This window comes from Furipterus horrens, unplaced genomic scaffold (genome assembly GCF_987537825.1).
Source record: "Furipterus horrens unplaced genomic scaffold, mFurHor1.1.pri manual_scaffold_13, whole genome shotgun sequence".
In the NCBI taxonomy this organism is placed as follows: Eukaryota; Metazoa; Chordata; class Mammalia; order Chiroptera; family Furipteridae; genus Furipterus; species Furipterus horrens.
In genome coordinates, this window is record NW_028327183.1 from 59,947,704 (window position 1) to 59,969,590 (window position 21,887).

Sequence of the window (21,887 nt, forward strand, 5' to 3'; positions counted from 1 at the left end):
CTGCTTGCCTGACCCCGATGTGAGCGGCCAGTTGCTGGAGAAATTCAGATCTGGCTAAGAAGTTCTTCGCAACTACTTACTCTGAAGATCAATGGCTCCCCTGACTTGGCATATGCAGTTCCTCACAAGCAAGGCTCTGTCCACATGGTTTCTGAAGGTTTCACCCCAATGCATTGCTTCTGCTATTGATGACGGTCTGCACTAACATACAGCTGTGAAATGTGTACCTCGACCTCCAGTGACATTTGGCACTCGGTTGAGCACGAGGAAACACATGACAAATAGAAACTGCAGACGTGGGTCATGTGGGAAACAATTGTGGTGAGACCCACGTGGCCCTGATCTGAGGCAGACGGGCAAACGAAGAGGAACGTGGGCCTTCAATCCACACTGAATGTGCCAGCACCCCTGCAGTGAGCTCACATCCTTTGCCTAGCAGATCCTGCCGCAGCTGAGACTGCAGAAATGGGGTGGCCACTGGCATTAGCACTACATACTAGTTAAACAAAATAGGTTTCTGATGTCATTTGAATATAGGACTTGTATCATGCACCTCCCCAACGTTCAGGATACGTTCCCTCGGAGCCCATTTTACTGAGCCAAACTCATACCCATCCTATGAAAAACCAAGGACTCTCCCCAACACTCCCAAAAAGTGTAGGTATATGGGACCCGGATGATGTAAATCAGTAAGGAAAGACAGGACACAGGAGCAGGTAGTGCTGACCCATAACAACTCGGCACATCACAGCACAGAGGAAGGAAACTAAGTATTACAAAGAGAACTCAGGAGGGTGGTCTTGACAGCAATTCCTGGCACAGGCAGTCATGAGAAGATGACCGCTAGGCGAAGGAACAAGAACCTGGAGCACACAAATGACTGGGATCAGGACAGAGCCAAGAAGGCAGGAAGAGAGCACCAAGATAGGACAAGTTAGGCTGAATGCAAGACCCCGGACCCTGGGTCCTTCCACAGAAGTCTGCAGGGAAGCAGGTGCTGGGGCTGCTCAGGGGAGGAGAGTGTGGCGCACACACCTCAGCCCAACTAACCACAGCACCTTCGCAGGGAGCCAGGCGCGGGGATCAGAGCCCATGGTCCCACTGTGAGGACAGACCGGCTCCTGGAGAAGGACGGAAGGGCAGAGATTAGCTCAGGTCAAGGGAAAGGTCTGAGAGCCTTACCCAGCGAGGTTACGAGTGCCAAGTTCGCCAGCATCACATCGAGGTACAGGCGTCTCCGAGCTCCATCAGTGAGCCTCCATTCCTTTCAGAAGTGCATGGCCATGTCATCAATGGTCTGGCCCTGCTGTGACGGTGTCAGGTGGAACCCCAAACAGTCCACCTCTGAGGAGCCAAATCCATTTCCTCACACATATAACCTACGACCATCCAACTCCCGAGCCTCCCACACAAGAAGAGAAATCAGGTAGTCATTCCTCTCCTGACTCCTGCCCACCTGCTATTTATTCCCACCCAAAGGAAAGAGCAATGGTTCCAGAACATTCCTGAACTCAGTTTTACCTCTCGGCATCTCCCATCCTGGTACCAGCTCCCAGGTGAACCTTCCACATCCACTTACATCGGTTGCCATCCATGGGAACACCACCATATGACACGGACCTCAAAACCACGGTTTAGGGTTTCTCCAGGGCCCCCACCCTCAAGGATAGGGAAATCAGCATGAAGAGACTCAGGACACATGGTCCTGAGGACATGGGGAGGGAGTTAAGGCTGGTGATGGGCTGGGACACCCCTGCTTCCCTGGGCGGTGTCCATAAGCGCCATATGCAGCCTGTGTGTAGGGCTGGGCCTTCCCGGGAGGTGGCTGCGGTGCTGAGTGGCCGTGAACTGAGAACTACCTCCCCGCACCTCAGTGAACCCAGTAGCCCCTCCAGTCTGTTCTTTCTTTGAACGGCCTGAGAAACTTAAAACCCTAGTGGAGATCGGAGATCCAGTCTCCTTTTATTTAACCCCTCCCCCCTCCTGGATTCCACAATCATCACAATAAGGGACAAGCCCAGCCTGCTACTGCAGCTGTCACTCCGCCTCACAGTCTCTGCTCCCCGCAGGCAGGACGACCCCAGGGTCCCGAATCCTCCCAGCTCAGCCACCCCTGCACCTGCTTTCAGCCTGTCACACCCCGAGTCACCCACGAGTGCCTCATTGTTCTGGATGCCGGGGCCTGGGCTGCAAGACTTGATAGACACCCCACATCGGGGCTGCAATACTCGGTGGGGGGAGGGCCCCAGGGACACGCACTCACCTCGCGGAAGCCACTGGAGTGGGAAGGAGAGTGAATCCAGGATGTACACCAGGTTGGTGGGCTCAACACCTGGCAGGATAAGCTCGGCAGCAACTGAGGTTGGGAGCACTGTGGCCAGGCCAGCTCACGTCTCTGTGAAAAGCATAGCCAAGTGAAAATTCCTACTCAATTTGAATGCACGTTTATTCCCAATGAAAACCACAGTAGAGAGTTGTATAATGTCCTGATGTCAATTCAATATTTAACCACTCCCTGGTGGTCTAGTGGTTAGGCTTCGGCGCTCTCTCAATATTCTATTCAATGTCAGGAATATCTTCCCTTACCATGGAAAGTGTTATGAATGTGTTATTCTACTTTTTAAATGGCAAGACATTGTATTAAGCTTGTCCCTTACCAACCCCCTCCATGCACAGACACCTTTTGCTTTATAGATCTGCTCACCCTATTCAAAGAGCTTATATATATTTGTACTTCTGTGCATTTAAAAAATTTTTTTGATTGATTTTAGAGAGGGAGGAAGAGGGAAAGGAAAAGAAACTTCAATTTGTTGTTCTACTTATTTCTGCATTTATTGGTTGCTTCTTGTGTGTGCCCTGCCCAGGGATCCCATCCTCAGCATGGGCGCATCAGGTTGATGCTCTAATCAACTGAGCCAATAAACGAAAGATTAAATACTGTGTTTGGCCAGTTCCTGGTCATACACATAAGACCCTTGACAACAGTGAGCTCTGTTGAAATCATGATACAGAGCTCCTCATTGCTAACACTAGACAAGATCCTCCAACCCCTTGGTGTGACACTGATCATTTGCTGTTTACCAATAATTAGAATTTTCTGTATCTTGCAGATGTTACCTTGAGATGATTCTGTCCAGTCAAGTGGCAGGAGATGGGGAAGACTGATTACGGATAAAGAATCCACTCTTGCCCTGGCCAGGTGGCTCAGCTGGTTGGAGCATAATCTCCTCCACCAAAAAGTTGTGGGTTCTATTCCCAGCCAGGACACAAACCTAGGCTGCGGGTACAACCCCCAGTGCGGGCACATATGGAGGCAACCGGCTGGTGCTTCTCTCTCACATCAGTGTGTCTCTCTCTTTCTCCTTCTCCCTCTCCTCCTTTCCTCTCTTTCTAAAAGCAATAAAAAAATGTCCTCAGGTGAGGATTAAAAAAAAAAAAGGGGGGGGTAAATAGCCATAACTTACATAGAATATACACAAACTATAGAAACAAAAATTGTAAAAAAACAAAACACAAAAATCCACACACTACCACCCACAAATATATGTATGTATATGGGAAGTGCTCAAAACCACAAATCCTTCAGGAAATGCAACTAAAATGACAGGAATAGAACTGCATACTTATTAAAAGGACTGAAATTAAAAGACTGACCATATCAAGTGTTGGCAGGCATGTGGGGGAACTGAAGTCTCACACACGACACAAAGGAAACAATGCAAAAAGGAACAATCATTTTAAATGAGTCTGGCAATTTCTTCAAGCGTTAAACATTCATCTACCCTGTGACTCAGATATAGCACTCTTAAGTTTTTGCCAAAAAATAAAACAAACTTCCACCCATATAATGAACTGAGACAAATGTTTATAACAGCTTTATTTTCAATAGTCAAAATCTAGGAATAACTTAAATACCCACAAAAGATGAATGGATAAACTAAAAATGTTGTGTCCAAAATAAGGATATTATGCAGTGGAAAAAATGAGCTACTATATAAGATCATTGATGAGTCTCAATTTGTCAATTAAGAAACATAAAGGAATCAGAAAAAACAATAGGATAAACAGTTTAGGACTGCAATCATATAAATTCAAGGAAATGCACAGGAAGGTATGGGAAGGGAAATTAAATCAATGGTCACCTGGAGAGGTGGAAAGGGCAAGGAGATTAAAATTGCAAATGAGGTACATATAGCGTGACAGTTAGGGTCATTATCAGGACTGTGATGATGGCTTCAGAAGTTCGCACCTGTGTCAAAACTTATCAAACTGTACATTTAAAAATATATGCAGTTTTGTACATGTAAATTATACCCCAATAAAGCTTGAAAAATTGGCTCAAAAAAAAAAAATCTATATGTCCCACTCTTTTTGGAAAACAGGTTGGGTGACCCTGTATTGATTCCACATCTCTGGTCTCATGTCCTCTGGGGAAGTTGGTCTTCCTTCAGGGGAGCAAATATAGGGATACATGAGGAACACAGATCAGCAGGAATGCTGCCTGGGTCACAGGGGTCACATCTCAAGACCACGAATCCCCTTCTTCTTTTTATCCAGCCTGTGAAGTAGTGCCCTTGAGGTGAACACCACTGAGAAGCTACAGGAATCCACAAAACCTTTCGATTATTTTCTCTGACCATGACTTCAGAGACACAAGATAAACACACTTGGAGGCCCTAAAATTAGTGTACAAACTGATCCTGCTAGTCACTGTCACAAACATTCTGGGTGCACATTTTCAAAGGGCAGCAATACAAATCTGGTCAATCTGACCAGCTTTTTCTGCCATAATACTGCCCCTGTGAAGGGACAGAGACCCACAAAAAGTTGTTCTCCCCTTCATGCTTGTAGAACCCTTTATCAGTTTACAGATTAGCCCACACAGTGAAAGAACACACAAGATTAAAGAAGTCTTACATAGTAAGGGCTTCCTTTTTGTACAAGTCAAAGGAATGTGCAACAGGCAGTTCTCAAGTTCATGACATGAAAGCTAGAAAAACTCACCGCAAGTATCACGTGAGACCCACATAACCCTGGAAATGGTAGTCTGCCAACTCACACGATATTATCTGGGCCAACACCAACGAGGTCCGTGTCCAAGGCAGTGAAGGAGAAAACGCTGACACCCCACTCCACCCCCCTGGAAAAGTTCAGGTTACTCCACATTTGCTCCAGGATCTGGGAGAACAGAGTTAACTTCCCTGAGCTCACTGGGATGATGACTGATGTGGAGTTGCCAGGTGGTAGATGTCAAATGGCTTTGGCCACAGAACATGGCAGGGATATAAACCTGGCAAAAATCCTGTGTAGGTCAGAAAGTGCAACATAGCCACACCTTCCCCAGAACTGAAGCTTATGGGGGAGTCTCACCACTGTGCATGTTCACATGTGAGAATCGATCAGAGAGATGGCTCCCAGTTATCACCAGTGTCCTTACCCAAAACAGGTAAAGTGCACATTCCCCACACAGCTGTGAACTTCTAATGTAAAGTGAATGTTCATTTTCCCATTAAAAATTTCCCACATTCAGTGCACGTGTAAGGCCTTTCTCATGTGTGAATTCTCTGATGGTAATGGAGACCAAAACTAAAACTAAAAGATTTCCTGTATTTGCTACATTGTATAAACATTCTCTATGGTGAATCCTCTGGTGTCCGGAGAGGTGACACTTTTGCTTCAAGAATTTCCCACATTCACTACACTCATGAGGCCTTTCTCCAGTGTGAACTCTCTGGTGTTTAATCAATGCGGAATTAACGTCAAAGGATTTCTCACATTCACCGCGTTTGTAAGGCCCTTCTCCTATGTGAGAGATCTGTGATGGTAACAGAGGGCAGTGCTACTGGTAAAAGATTTCCCACATTCACTACTCATTAAGGCCTTTCTCCAGTGTGAACTCTGATGAGAATGAAGTTTAGAGTTAAAGGTAAAACATTCTGAACATCCACAGCACTCATAAGACTCTTCTCCTATGTGAGATCTTTGATAACATAGGTCAGAGCTCCAGTGTGAATTCTCTGATTTTTATGAGACTGTATTTTTGGCTAAAGGATTACCCACATTCTGCACATTTGTCTTAGGTTGGGCTGCTATAAAATATAATAATAAACTGGGGTGCTTATAAACAACAGAAATTTACTTCTCCCACTTCTGAAGGTTGGGTGTCTGACATCACTGTCTCCACATGGTCAGGTCCAGTGTCTAGTAAGGACCAGCTTCCAGATTCATAGATGACCATCTTCTCAAAGTGTCCTCACATAGCTGATGGAGGAAGCAAGCTTTCTCCCAACTCTTGTAAGGACATTAATCTCAAATTTATGACGGCTCTACCTTCATGACCAATTTTCATCCTAATTACCTCCCATAGACTTCACCTCCTAATACTATCACATTAGGGAACAGGATTTCAACAAAAGAATATGGGGGCACATAAACATTTATTTCATAACATCACTCACATTATCTAGTGTGTACCTTCTGGTGTTGAATGAGACTAGAGCTTTGGCTAAAAGATTTCCCACATTCACAGCACTCATAAGGCCTTTCTCCAGTGTGAACTCTCCAGTGTTTATTGAGGTTGGATTTGTTACTAAATAATTTTCCACATTCACCACACTCATAAGGCCTGACTCCAGTGTGAACTCTCTGGTGTTGAATGAGGCCAGAATTTTGGTAAAAGGATTTTCCACATTCCCCACACTTATATGGCCTTTCTCCACTGTGAACTATCTGGTGTTTAATGAGGCTAGAGCTATGGCTAAAGGATTTCCCACAATCACAGCATTCATATGGCCTTTCTCCAGTGTGAATTCTCTCATGGTTATTGAGGTGGGATCTTTGGATAAATGATTTTCCACATTCACTGCATTCATAAGGCCTTTCTCCAGTGTGAACTCTCTGGTGTTCTAAGAGAATGGACCTGTAGATAAAGAATTTCCCACATTCCTTGCACTCATAAGGCCTTTCTGCAGTGTGAACTCTCTGGTGTTTCATGAGGTTAGAGCTATGGGTAAAGGTTTTCCCACATGCCCTACATAAATAAGGCCTTTCTCCAGTGTGAACTCTCTGATGATTACTGAGGGTACAGCTTTTGGTAAAGGATTTTCCACATTTCCCGCACTCATAGGGCCTTTCTTCTGTGTGCACTCTCCAGTGCCTAATGAGACTGTAGCTTTGGCTAAAGGATTTCCCACATTCACTGCATATGTAACATCTTTCTCTACTGAGGACTCTCTGGTGATGAAAAAGTTTGTGTTCGTATATCAAAGTTTTCATGCATTCCTGAGAGTGAGTTTTTTGCCTGGGAAGGGTTGTCACACAGTTGGTTCCAGTGTTTGAATTTTCTTCAGTGTTAGTGGCTTGTACCTGGAGAAGTCCTGAAGTGGCCAAGAAGTCCTTCTCAACCTCCCCGCAGGTAAGGGGCTTCCCAGACACGTGAAATTTGCAGTCATTCCCAATGGAGGCTCTGTTCACATTGATTGTGAAGGGTCTCTCTCCAATGTTTTGCATCTGGTGCTGAAGGAGGTTTGCACTGAAATATAACTGCTTCCCACACAGACCCAGTCTGCACAGCTTCTGTCCATGATGTGTTCCCTGATGTTCAGCTGAGAGCAAAATGTCTTTCAACGCCAGGGTACACTTCGCACATGGGTGGGCCCTCTGGGCAGACAGACCTGCCTTGGGAATCCTGACTTGCGGCATTGTTTTTACAGAAACACTCTGCTCGGGTGCCTCATCCTCTGCCCCACACCAACAACCTAAAAGAAAAGAAACACTGGTAAAGTGCAGTTGACTGTGACGGGAGGGGCAGCCTACACACAAGTGTGGGTTTGACACAATCAGGAGAGTCCGTGCAATGTGTGCGGGAACATGGACTTGCGCTCAGGCGGCGATTACTTAGCTGTGCTGACCTATAAGTCACACACTGTGGGAAGCCTCATGAAGTTAAGGCCACTGCCAAGAACAGAGAACAGGGAGGAGAGACAGGATCTACAATTCCTTTCTCTGTAAACAAATTTTAGCAGGACCTGTCTGATGGTGGGTACCACCTGAATGCTGGGTAGAAAAGTGCTAGGCTATGAAGAGCACAAATGGGGCAAGAGGTGTCACAAGGTGAAGGCAGGGACTACTACTCGTTTATTTGAAAATATTCAGCAGGATCTTGTCTACAGCTGACCTATGAGCGCTGTGAAGAACGGTGTGTCCAGGGTAAAAAATATCCATGTCCTAGCCAGTGTGGCTCTGTTGGTTGAAGCATCGTCCTGTATACCAAAAAGTTGCAGTCTCAATCCCAGTCAGGGCACATGCTTAGGCTGTGGGTTCAATTCCCAGTCGGGGAGCCTATGAGACGCAACCAATCAATCAATGTTCTTCTCTTATCCCCCCTTCACTCACTGTCTCCCCCATCCCTTTCTTTTCTAAAAGTTATGAAAAAATGCCCTCAGGTAAGGATTAAAAAAAAAAATCCAGCTGCACCAGAGCAGCGGGTGTTCAATGACTGCCTAAGAGTATATGTGCACATCATGACATAATACGCAGAGGGCGATGTTGGAGAGCACTGCCGATGGGGCAGCATGAACAAAGGGTGAGGTGTGGAGTCAGAGAAGTGAGGATGAGCCCACAGGCTGGCTGTAAGAGGAGAATTAACACGTGGAAGAATTGTTAGTAGGCAAAGTGTCAAGAATGGAGATGGAAATCCTGAAATAAAATGTAGCCACTGACTTTGGAACCAAAATAAGACCCCAACAGAACAGGTGTCAGTACGGTTTCAACACAACCCTGACATCATGCCCTCTCCCAGGGTGCCACCCACCAGTACCAGGCTCCCTATGTGCCCCTCTTGTTGTGGGTAGACTCATACCCACCCTGAGAACCACGAAGGGCTCTCTACCCTACTCCCACGATGAGCAGGGCCCTAACTGGTGTGGCTCAGTGGATTGACCACCAGCCTGCAAACAGAAAGGTCACCAGTTCAGTTCCGAGTGAGGGCACATGCCTAGGTTGCGGGCCAGATCCCCAGGTGCGGGCATGCAAGAGGCAACCGACTGATGTTTCTCTCCCTCTCTTTCTTCCTCCTTCCCCCTCTCTAAAAATAAATAAATCTTAAAAAAGAGAAGTGAGCAGAAATGAAGAACTCAGCACAACAGCCACAAAAGAGAAAACTAAATACTATAGAGAAAAGTTCTAAGAAGAGTCTTATAAGAATAGTGCATTGTCCACAAAAGCAGTGACAGTGTAACCGATGGCAATTCCCAGCACAGGCAGGCATCAAAAATGTTAGCAAGAGGCCCCGGCTGCTGTGGCTCAGTTGTTTGAGCATCGGCCTGCGAGCCAAGTGTCGCTGGTTCGATTCCCAGTCAGGGCACATGACTAGGTTGCACGTCAGGTCCCCTAGTTGGGGGTGCAAGTGAGAGGCAACCACACGGTAATGTTTCTCTCCCTCTCTCTTTCTCCTTTCCCCTATCTCTAAAAAAATAAATAAAGAGACAAATAAACAAATAAAAAAAAGTGTTAGCAAGAGGAAAGAAGTCAACCCTTGTGCAGAGTGTTGATTTCCATCTGGACAAATTTGCCTGGTTAAGGCGACAGCAAGCAAGGTGGGATCTATAATAGTGACTGCAAGACGACTGACCCTGGAACCTTCCATGGAAAACTGAGGGGAAGCAGGTATTGGGCACGTTCAAGAACAGGGCAGTGCACACACTTTAGTCCAACCAACCACAGCACCTGCCCAGGATATTGTAAAAGAAAGCAATGCTCATGGTCCTAAGAGAGATGGAGAGACTTCTCTCTGGGGAAAACAAAAGGGCAGAGACTAGCTTAGAACACAGAGGTGGGTGTGAGGATCTTACCCGGGGAGGTTATAAGTGCCAAGGTCTCCAGCATCACATCCTGGTACAGGCGTCTCTGAGCCTCATCAAGGAGATCCCATTCCTCCCAGGAGAAGTACACGGCCACATCATCAAAGGTCACACTGTCCTATCATAATGGGGACAGATGAAACCAAAAACAGCCCCTTTCTAAGGACATACCATCCCTTCCCTCTTATATTTGGTCCGTGCCCATTTTCCTCCCAAGCTCCCCAACTGCGTGGAAAAACCAGGCCCTGGTACCAATGAAACTGTTGTCCCCACATAAACTCATTTGTCTTGAGGTCCAGTCATCAGTGACAAGAGGCAGGTGAACAAATAAGATATCTAGGCAGTGAGTCTGGACTAGAAGATTCCACCAGCTCCCAACACGCAATTCCTCTGGGATGGCCAAAGTCATACAAGTGTCAGTACAAGGGCCCTGAGGCCCTCAAACACACTTCTGCTCCAAGTGCATGCAAGTCTTCAGACTGCACATCCATCACACCTCTGGCCAGCACAGCCACATGCCCGTGGCCACCACCATCTCACTACCCCATACCATAGGCCTTTCCCTAGTCTCTCCACGTGCTATTGTAACTTAATGGCCTCTCCTCTCCAGCACATTGCTAAGGGTAGGATCCTGCCCTAGGGTTACAGGGAAAACCAAACATATGACACCTGACACTGGAGAGATGAAATGGACAGCAATTTAATTGATCACATATATTCATGGCCTGGAAGGGGAGGACACCACGCAAGGCTACATGGGGTTGTACTATGTTCTTCTGTCTTTTGTTTTTCCTAATCCTCACTCAAGGATATTTTTCCATTGCCTTTTAGAGAGAGAGGAAAGGAGAGAAACATCCATGCAAGAGAGATGCATTAATTGGTTCCTTCCCATAAGCACCCAACTGAGGCGCGTATGCGCACCAGGACAGGAGACAGAACCTGCAACTTAGGTATATGCCCTCACTGGAATCGAACCCGCAGCCTTCTGGTTACAGGACAACACTCTAACCAACTTTGTCACACACCAGACAGGGCCATGGGGTTGTACTATGGAAAAGAGTGAACAACCAGGGGATGTAGAATGCAAGCTTTATAGTATTGGGATGGTGAGGTACCCCTGGGTTCCAGCAGGATGATGCCACTGGTTGGTCTAAATAACTCCATGGGTCAGTAGAGAACTAAAGCCTAATACAAAGGGAAAAGGGGGAACTGGGTCTGGTATCCTTAATAAAAAGGATTGCTTGGCTAGTAGAACTTATCCCCAGGAGCAGAGTGGGGAAGGCAACTTGCATGCAGGTCAACTGAGGCCCTCCAGGTTTCACCAGATGTCAAGGCAGCACGTAACACTGGGACTTCATGGTAGGCCTTACACTACAGCTTAGCAGACAGCACCCAGAGTATGGTCGGCAAATTCAAACAGGATCCCATATTACCACAGACTTCCCACCGCTCCCACGAGTGGTGGCAGCTCTAAGTACTTCCACAAACGCCTCACTGTCTGGCTTGGTTCCCTGCCTCACTTAGCCACACAGAATCACGTGCAGATCTCACACTCACACACCCATGACCCTCTCTCACTTCTGTGCTGCACTTGTCCGTCAGTAGTAAAAACTTCCTCTGCTCACCTAACCTCATGCCTAGTGACTCTCACAGATGACCCTATGTGCCCCTGAAACGATCCTTCTGGATGAATAAAACACCCTGCCCCATCAAAATTGCCACAGAATTTTGCTGGGTGCAGAGCATGGAGTGTGAAGACCAGCTCGGGCGTAAGTGTCATCCTGCTTCGATTACTCCCAGGCTTCTTCATCTCTTGTCCATTTGTCCCTTGGAAGGCCCTAGTCACCTGCCAGATTATACAGTCCTCAATATGTCCTCCCTTTATGGCCACTTAACTGCCTCACCTGAGTTTGTGACGCCCAAAACCATCATCCAGTACTCAAGCAAGAGACCTAGTGTACAGACTCCACCTTCCTCAACCTGACCTCCCGATAGCTTTGACATCACAACCTGAAGATGACCCCTTCTAAGTGTAAACACAGTTTACTTTCCTGGGTCCACAAAGTAACTCCATTTTGGATGTTTCCATCAAGAACCCTCCTCAGATTTCCAGACCTGTGTGTCCAGCTGCCCAAGTCATGCTTCTGCTCAGTGGTCTCAACCTCTTAACACAACCAAAGCAAAACTCTTGATATCCTCAGTGAATTCCTCTCCTATTATTATACTATCTTCCCCCACTTGGATAATGGACCACCTATTCCTACAAATGCTAAACACAGGGGTCATCACTGAATCCTGTGTTTCACCACCTCTCTCTCTCTGTTAGAAAAACTAGTTGCCCCCTTTTTCAAATATGCATCCAGAGTCCAACCCCTTTTGCTAAGCTCCCATTCTGGTCCATTAATCTTCACCTGGAGTCAGTATTAGCCTCCAGTCTGACCTTGCTTTCTCCTGCCTCAGCCTCACAGTTTGCACCCACTGTACAGGCACATGGAGGCTGCTAGGACCTTTGAAGACCACCTCCCCCCTCTAATGCAAACCTCCAATTACTTCCAGAATACACATCCTGCATCTCAGGCAGCCATTCCAGCCCCGACTCCTGCACCCGTGCTGTTTGTGCCCACATGAAAAAAAAAAGAGAGACTTGTGGTTTCCGGAACACTCCCAGGTGAGTTACGCCTGTGAGCATCTACGTATCCTGGTACCAGCTCCCGGTATAACCCTCCATACTTTTGATATCGGTTACTACCTACAGGAATGCGTCTGTAAAAAGCCCGGCAAAACCTTATCACTCCAGACTTGGGGTTGCTCCAAGATCTCCAGACAGAAGGTCAGGGGGAATGGCATTTAGGACGCTAAGTAGGGCCCTGGCCGGGTGACTCAGTTGGCTGTAGCATTGTACTGTACACCAAAAGGTTGTGGCTTCAATCCCCAGTCGGGGCACATGCCTAGGTTGTGGGTTTGATCCCTGCTGGGGCGCATACGGGAAGCAACCCGACTCGTGCTTCTCCCCCTCTCTAAAATGAATAAATATATTGGCTTATTTCCTTAAAGTATTATGTAGTGTCCCTGGCTGGTTTGGCTCTGGATTGAGCGTCGGCCTGCGAGCTAAGTGTCGCTGGTTCGATCTTCCAGTCAGGGCACATCAGAGAAGGAAAACTCTGACTCCAAAAAACCTCCGCTGCCTTGCGGCATACCTCTTCAGGGGAAAGGCTAAGGGAGTAAACCCCGACAGAAAATCCGGAGCCGGAGTCCCTAAGGCGGTTTGACGTTGTAGTCAACACCGGCAACTCCTGCGGCGCACCTGAAGCCAAGCTGTATCGACTCCGTCTTTCCCTTGGACCCTTCAGCTGCGAAGAGAGGGGGGTGTCTGCTGCATGGGCAACAGCAGACCCTCCATATCACCCTGCCCAGGCTCTGTAGCTTCAGCTTCACTGGAGAGGACACTCCAGCGTCATCGCAAGATGTCGATTCAACACGGGAGGAGACAGATACCGTGCCACTCCCGAGTCGGACTGCACAGCCATTCTCGGCGGTGCAGATAGACTCTTAAGAAGCTACACCATCGTCTCTCGAGACGGACGGCTGCCGACTGATATTCTTGAGCGAGGATTTAAAAAAAAAAAACAAGACTCCAAGTAGATATACATAGATATATAGATAGATAGATGTTGAATCACTATGTTGTACACACTTGAAACTAACAAAATCTTTTATGTCAGCTATAACTTAAAATAATTTTTTAAAAGGCTCTTAAGAAAAAAAGCCATCCAGAGGAAAATGTGGGGAGGTAGAGAGGTTAGGGCCGCTGAGGGTCTGGGACACCCCCTCCTTCCTGTGCTCCCACAGACACTTCCACGGGCTCGAGAACCGTACAGAGGGACGCCGCAGGGAAATCGGTCCCTGGTGAGGCTCACGCCTCCGGGTGCCCCTTCCTGGCCCTGAAGCCCGGTGACCTCGCGCGGGGCTGCCTCACCTCCCTGCCTCAGCGCTCCGTGTCCAGCGCCCCGACTGTAAACAGGGCCTCAGTGTCCTCATCACCGTCTGCGGTCTGGTCTTCCTTGGCGGACGTTTGAGCCACCCCACCCCTTGGCTTCTACAGTCGTCACAATAAGGGACAAACCCAGCCTGTTCCTGCAGCTGTCACTCCGCCTCGCACCCTCTGCTCCCCGCCGGCAGGAGGACCCCAGGGTTCCGGATCCTTCCAGCTCGGCCACCCGCGCGCGTCTCTACACGGCGGCCCCTCAGCCGGTCACCCTCTCCAACTCCTGTCACATCGTGTGTCGCCCACGACCGTCTCACGGTCCGGAACGCCAGGGCCTGGGGTTGCAAGACGTGACGGGCACCTCGCACCCGGGCTGCAGGGTTCGGTTCGGTGGGTGACAGGGGGCGGGGCCCGGGGGAAGCGCATTCACCTCAGCCGGGCGCCTCAAGGCAGCCGCCGCCATCGGACTCTGTGAGCGGCTCAGGGCGGGAGCGGCGGGCGAGGAGGCGACTCCGGACCCCTCGGTCCTTGTCCCGGGCCTGACCAGGGTCACCCGGACGGTGTCACCGAGACTCAGACTCGCGTCTCTGCTGAGGGAACCGCGGCTCTCGCGCCTTCTCGGTCCCGTCACCTCAGGCTTGACCCCGCAGTCCGGAGCCAGGACAGTCTGTGCCGCAAGACCAGCAGCCATGCTGAGCAAGCCGGAAGTCCCGCCTGGGCGCCATACGCATGACCTCGGAAATGCCTCGTCTGGCCCTTCATTGGCTGATCACGCGGCCTCTCTGCGCAGACTCTTCTGGGTAATGTAGTTCCCAGCGCACTGGAGCCCCCCCCACCCCGCGGTGCGGTGTTCTGCATTCTGAACAAACTTGACGGCAAACTATCACGTCTAACCATAGTTTCCCGAAGACTCGCCTTCCCGCAATTTGCTGCCCTTACAAAATTCAAGGTTCTCACGGGGATGCAAAATAAAACATGGAAAATATAGTCAATAATATTGTGATAACTGTGATAGTATCTGGTGAGTACTAGACTTATCACTTCGTAAGTTATATAAATGTCCAGGCACTATACTGCACAACTGAAACTAATATAAAATAATATTGAATTTCAACTGTAATTAAAAAAAATAAAAAAGCTCAAGGTACATTTCCTTTGTCTTGTTACTTTAAAAAATGTTATCCTTTGTTGAAAATTTTCTACAAGACTTAATGCTAAGCCACCTATTTGTACATGTGAATAAAGTTCTGTTTTTATGATTTTTATTGTTATTGTTTGTTGAATTTGCGGGGTCATTTTTTTTAACAGAATATGGCACATCCTAGATATGGCTTATTAAGTTTTTGATACTGCCTAACTGATCACCCTTCCCCATAATCCTGTACACTAGATATTGATGAGATGGATGACTGAGGCTTGTTCCTGGCAGACGGTGTGTAATGGTGACTGCTGGGCAGATAAACCTCAGAACCCAGAAGCCCTCTCCTCAAAGGTAATAGTGACAGAAAACACTTTATTTTTCAATTACAGTTGCAATTCAATATTATTTTATATTAGTTCAAGGTGTATAGCCTATTGCTAGACATTTATGTAATTTATGAAGTGGTATTTCCAGTACCAACCTGGCACCATACACAGTTATTACAATATTAATGAATATATTCCCTATGCTGTACTTTACATCCTTGTGTCTATTTTGTAACTAGCAGTCTGTACTTAATCCCTTCACTTTTTTCACCTAGCTTCAAACATCCTTCCCATCTGGTAATCATAAGTTTCTTCTCTGTATCTATGACTCTGTTTCTATTTTGCTTGTTTGTTTACTTTGTTCTTCAGATTCCACATATAACTTGAAATCATGTGGTATTTGCCTTCCTATCTGACCAATTTCACTCAGCAAAATAGAACACACTTTTGTTATTGAATAAGCATTAAACCAGAATTTAATGCAAATCACAAGCAATGTGTTATGAAATTGCAAAGGCAGCCCTGACTAATGTGGCTCAGTGGATTGGGCATCTTCCTGCAAACAAAAAGGTCGCCGGCTCCATTCCCAGTCAGGGCACATGCCTGGGTTGCAGGTCAGGTCCCTGGTTGGGAGCGTGCAAGAGGCAACCAATTAATGTTTCTTTCTCACACTGATGTTTCATTGATGTTTCTCTTTCTCCTCCATTTCCCTCTATCTGAAAGTAAATAAATAAAATCTAAAAAAAAAAAAAAGAAATTGCAAAGGCAGAAAAACCCTCCCCCTTATACGCAGCTAAGCAGATACAATCCACTACATACATGTTTTGGAGATAAACAACAACTAGTCATCCAGCTCTGGTACCGCACCATGCTCAGCTAGTATGGTTTCTTTCAGAAGGCTGCAGTGAATCCCCAAGGCAGCAGAGTTTGGGTGCTGACGGCCACCTACACTCCTCACAGCAAGATCCTTTTTAGGTCAGAACCTAGCAGCACACTCCCATAGCTACCCAGGACTGTAATTAAATCGGTAATATGTGAATAATTTTATATATGGATTGGACAGAGTAAAGAGGCAGTGGAGCCCTGGCTGGTGTGGCTCAGTGGATTGAGCACCGGCCTGCGAATCAAAGGTTTGATTCCCAGTCAGGGCACATGCCTGGGTTGCAGGCCAGGTCCCCAGTCGGAGGAGTGCAGGAGGCAATCTGTTGATGTTTCTCTCCCTCTCTTTCTCCCTCCTCCCCTCTCTAAAAATAAATAAGTTTTTTTTAAAAATGAAATAAAAAAGAATCCCAGGAAACCATAATCCAGGGAACACAAGACAGGGGCTGGGTTAGTGATGGTCTGTGACACCCTCCACTTTCTGTGATTCCATAAGCACTAGGGGAACCTGTACCAAAGAGGCCTTAGAGGAATGCGGGTCCCTGGCAGGGTTCCACCTGCTCATGCCTCCCTGTACCCTCCCTTCCCTGGCCCTGGAGCCCAGTGACCTCAATCAGTTAGGCTGACCGTCTTAACTTCTGTGCCTTAGTGTTGTTGCGTGGATTCTTACCAGCAGTGTGACCTAAACTGAAAGTATTCAAAGAGATGAAAAGCAAGGACCTAGAACCAAAATTACTCTATCCAGCAGAGCTATCATTTAGAATGGAAGGGCAGATAAAGTGCTTCCCAGACAAGGTTAAGCTAAAGGAGTTCATCATCACCAAGCCCTTATTATATGAAATGTTAAAGGGACTTATTTAAGAAAAAGAAGATTAGATCTATGAACATTAAAATGACAACAAACTCACAACTATCAACAAATGAATCTGAAAAACAAAAACAAACTAAGCAAACAACTAGAACAGGAACAAAACCATAGATGTGGAGATTATATGGAGGGTTATCAGTGGGGAGTGGGAGGGGGAAAATAGGGGAAAATGTGCAGAAATTAAGAAGTATAACTGGTAAGTACAAAATAGATAGGGGGACATTAAGAATATGGATGTAGAGAAAATGGAGAAGCCAAAGAATGTGTATGCACGACCCATGGACATGAACTAAGGGGGATTGCTGGAGGAAAGGGAGTACTGGGTATAGGGAAGCAAAGGGGAAAGAAAAATTGGAACAACTGTAATAGCATAATCAATAAAATATACTTAACATTTTCATGTTCTTCCCCTCCTTGTTTACTTGATACTTGATTAAAAAACCATCCAGTCTCTTCATGCTGGCTTCCATATACACTGTGTAGTGCTTTTCCAGCAAAACCAAGTCTGGAGCATGTACGATGCTGCCTTCCATTGACCAGATGGCTTAGCCGTAGACCTTGATGGATTCCAGAGGCACAGAGGTGCGCTGAAGCCTGGCTTCTCCACTTTCTGGGCCTTCACCTGATTTGGAACCCTGGGATATAACTGCTCTGAGAATTATCAGCGATGCAATGGTAAGGCAGCCCCCTGACTCTGGTACACAGTTGGCATCCTCAGTCACCCTCATGTAAATGGAGACAGGTTACTATAACTGGCAGGGAGTGGGAAAGTTCTGCTCAATGAAAGTGGCTCCCCAGCGTAGTCTGAGAGATCGTCCAAAGAAATTACTTGTATTTCTGTTTAGGAGCAAGGAAAGAAATGCTGACAATTTCTCTTTCACACTTACGAAGTTGGATTTTTCTCTATCCAATTACACTGCAATTATTCATGAACTACGAGAGCTAAGACACAAGAATTGCCATATCATATGCATTTATTTTGTCTTACATGCTTCTAGTATTCTTTCCTTAGTGTTCGCATGTCCTCAGTCTGGCATCCCTGCCATTGTTTTCTCCACACTGGGAAGCATGTCCTCAAGCAATTTCATTTGCTTTCACAGATTTCTCACTTTTGCAAGGTGCACAGCATTCAGTACTCCACTTCCTTTACTAACTGTTGCCCTCTCTTCAATCTTGCCCTTTCAAAATGTTGTCTCCTTTTCGATCTAATAACTAAAATGCAGACATAATGTTATTAAGATATAAATAAATGAGAAATAGAAATGGGGAAAAAGAGCTGGGGGGAAAAAGTATAGAAAAATAAAGGTGCAAGTAGTGAACTTTTCCAGACATGATGAATGTTTTTTGTCTGATAAGGATGGTAAAAATTTGAATTTTTAAATTATTGTCCCTTTTTCTGTATTGAAGCTTTTTTTCATTGAACTTACTGGGGTTAATAAAAAATATATAGGTTTTGGGTGTAAAATTCTCTAATACATCATCTGTAATTGTATTGTGTGTTCACCACCCCAAGTCAACTCTCTTTCCATCACCATTTATCCCCTCTTTACCCTCTTCTACCTACCCCCACCCCTGTGCCCCCTGGTAATCACCACAATGTTGTCTGTGTCTATGAGTTTGTATTCAAGCTTTATAAATGCCCATTAAAAAAATTAAAAAGAATGTAGGAAAGTTATAATTCGATAATGAAAAGACATTGAAAAAAATATTTTCTAAAGGTTAACAAGGGCTGTCTGCCTCAGGAGATATTATCTTTCCTCTTGGCCTACCCACGTGTTTCTGACGTCTGTGTCTGGGCTTGTTAGGGCGGAGCTTCATGCAGTGTACTGAATTAAACACTGCACTCTCTGTAGACTTTTAAAGCAAGTATCTAAGAATGTCAGAGCTTCTACAAAATCAGGTTTATATAAGCACATGTGTAAACTCCTTCCTTCTTAACAAGCATTTCCATATCCTGAGTAAAACAAATCCCAAGTATGTCTCAACTCTCTGGGTCACAAGAGGACATTCACATAGCAGACAAGAGGACCCCAGCCTAGAGTTTTAATTTCAATGAATGAGCAGTACAAAGACTTATGGCTGGGTCTTGGAGGGGCCTGTTGGATTTGAGGTAGTTTACTTCTCTTAGGGAACATTTTGGGCCATCTGGTGACTTTTATGCACTCTTGTGACTACTGATGGCCTTGAAAAGAAAATGCGTAGCAATGAAATGTAATTATCCCTTTTTATTCAATACTTCTGAAACAAGTAAACACAATGGTTGGCATTACCCATTAAACCTGGGTCTGAACTCACCTGCATGAGGCAAGAATACAAGAAGTGGCCATTTCATTAAAAACAAAAATAAAAGGGTGAAAGAACTTAGAACCTTGTCCATCACTCCAATATTGTTAATCTTTTATCCTATGGATGAAAGGAACTATTTAGCTAGAGCGCAGTATCTGTTCTGTATATTCATCCAAGGAACTAAGGAGCTCTACTCCCTCCAGAATGCTTGGGTTCTGCCTTGAAGCCTCCAGTGTGAGGTAAGCCCAGGTTGCCACGTGGATTTCCTTCACAGAACCGCGACAGCCAATGGGGACACGGATGGGATGAGGGGCTATGCAGAGGGAGGTTAGGCTGGTGGGGGCAGTTATGAGGAAGACCAGGTCCCTGGCTTCAGGAAGTGGACAGTTAACGAGACTGGGCTTGCTCTCTGTCCCAGTGACTCCTCTCCCGTTTGTTTTTGGTCCCAGGCCTGCCCCCCGAGCCCCGTTTGTCTCCCCAAATTTCCCCAGGTTCTGTCTCCTCGTCTGTCTCTGTCTCCCCAACTGTCCCCAGGCTCTCCTGCCTGGACCCATCCCACCCTTTGCTGCCTCCATAGCAGTGCGTCCACAAGCACAACTGTGTGCACCTGCTTTTCTCAATTAAAACCCTGAGTCTCACGTTCTGACCTGAAAGGCAAGTGTGTGTTTTCTTTTCCTAAAAACTCACCAGAGCAACAGAAACAGCCCTTGGTTTCCTAGATGTGGACCGAAATAGGCAATGGTGTCACCTCCCAGGAAGGCTTCCCTGGTCTGACTGTGGTGCCTCTGTTGGTGTTCCCACCACACGTTCCTGCCCACTGTGGCCCCAACACCCTGACCTGTCCTCATTGGTGTCCCCAACATCTCACCTGTGACTGGAGCAGCACAGGATCCACGTGCAGCAGCCCTTCCTGGAGCATTTGCTGAACATGAGTGAATGAATGAGCCAGCATGCGAGCTGTTTCCCAGGCACTCAGTACCTCTCAGGTGAACCAAGTGTAGTTATTCCCATGTCAACAACCACCTGTTCCCATTCTGCACTTGCACCTTTCCCCAGGTCATTGCCCAGTGGCATCACCTACGGGTCATCACTGTCCTCACCAGGTTTCTGAATATGCATGGAGTCTACTGCCATCCCCACCCCATACACCCCCTTCTGCAGCAAGTTGTGACCTCAATGGTTAGTATACACTCAACTCATGTCTGAATGCTTGGGTCCCACGAATGTCCTGGAACTTAAGGTGTCCAGAGTTAGGATGATTGTAAATGGGCTACTTAAATTACTGCCTTAAAGACCTGCTTATGTACCTTTAAATGTAATGTTAGTTGTGGAAGAATGCCTCTCTGTCCTCCACTTGGGGTATTGCACCCCGTGGCATGGTGGGGCCCTGGGAGGATCCTAAGACAGCAGTGTCCAAATGGCGGTCCCTGTCCAGTTTGCACCAAGCTCCAGAAGAGTGAGCTCGCCACATCTCAGACCAGCCGGTTACTCACTGGACAAGCACAGCACCCAGTAAATAAACTGGGACGAGCAGAGCCCTCAAGAAGTTCTTGAGCTGGGAGGCTTGCTTTCCCAGTAACAGTCACGTGCCAGATGACACTTCAGTCAGCAGCAGACCGCGTCTATGTATGATGATCCCATAGGATTAGATGCTGCTCCCTCTACTCTCTCCAGAGGTCTTGGCACAAAGCACATGAGAAAGCTATTCAATGACTTGACTTCACTCCTGTAACACTTACTGGGTGGCCACTATGCAGTGAACCCTGAAAGGAAGGTAATCAGATCTCACAGGCCTGTGGAAGCTCCAGTGACAGGGCCACCCAAGACCTCCTATTCATCTCACCCCCTTTCCCTTGTGAGCACTTGGAGAGACTTCCTCTCTGTGGGGACTGCTTAGCACCTTTCCCATCTGAGTCCTCTCTGTGATCAAGCAATCTTTCCATCTGGAGAAGATAAAAGAAAATACAAGTGTGAATTCAGGGGAGAACTTGAGGAATGGTGAGCCCATATGCTGTGCTGTGTCCTGCCCTTCGCCATGTGGGGGGCATTCGGAACCCATCAGGAAGCATTCCTCTGTCTTGTTTGAACTTCCAGTTAAATCCTCCAGCCCCTGCTCTGCTGTAACCCTCAGGGTAGCGGGTGGTGAGATTCCAGGGAACCTAGGTCTCAGGAAATGCAGTGATTCTCAACGCCCAGTCCAGACTTCATATTCCAAAGGGGGTTCAGTGCTCATGTTACCAGAAATCCTTCAGGACAGAGAGCCAGGTAACTTTATTTCTCATTATTCAGGAATTTCTTGATTTTTATTATCAAATGCCTACTATAGAAACACTGAACAATAACAACAACAACAAAAAGAACATTAGGGGGAAATAAATCACTGGAGAGTCAGCATAACATAGTGGTTAAAAACATGAATTGTGGAGCGAAACAGTCTCAGAGCCACTCCTTACAGGCTGCATCCTTAGTTAGGTTATCAACATCTCTGCCTCAGTTTTTCCATTTCTAAAACTGGGATAATAATAGCACCTACTTCATATAA

General features: G+C 46.7%; 1 protein-coding gene across 1 annotated transcript; it reads right to left on the reverse strand.

Moving 5' to 3' along the window:
* Positions 1 to 6,459: 6,459 nt before the first annotated feature.
* Positions 6,460 to 14,542, reverse strand: LOC149995718 (uncharacterized). Its single transcript, XM_090261039.1, has 3 exons — positions 14,276 to 14,542; positions 9,852 to 9,978; positions 6,460 to 7,757 (listed from the first exon to the last, which is right to left on the reverse strand). Exons 1-3 carry the CDS (start codon positions 14,534 to 14,536, stop codon positions 6,460 to 6,462), a joined length of 1,686 nt encoding a protein of 561 aa, XP_090117165.1. The 5' UTR covers positions 14,537 to 14,542.
* Between the last annotated feature and the right edge of the window lie 7,345 nt (positions 14,543 to 21,887).

Bases quoted from the DNA above. Each gene is read 5' to 3' on its own strand.
- LOC149995718 (XM_090261039.1), bottom strand. From the start codon at position 14,536: ATGGCTGCTGGTCTTGCGGCACAGACTGTCCTGGCTCCGGACTGCGGG. The intron at 9,979-14,275 runs GTGAATGCGCTT...CCATTATGATAG, and splicing joins CCTTGAGGCGCCCGGCTGAG to GACAGTGTGACCTTTGATGA. The intron at 7,758-9,851 runs GTAAGATCCTCA...CTTTTCTTTTAG, and splicing joins GGCACTTATAACCTCCCCGG to GTTGTTGGTGTGGGGCAGAG.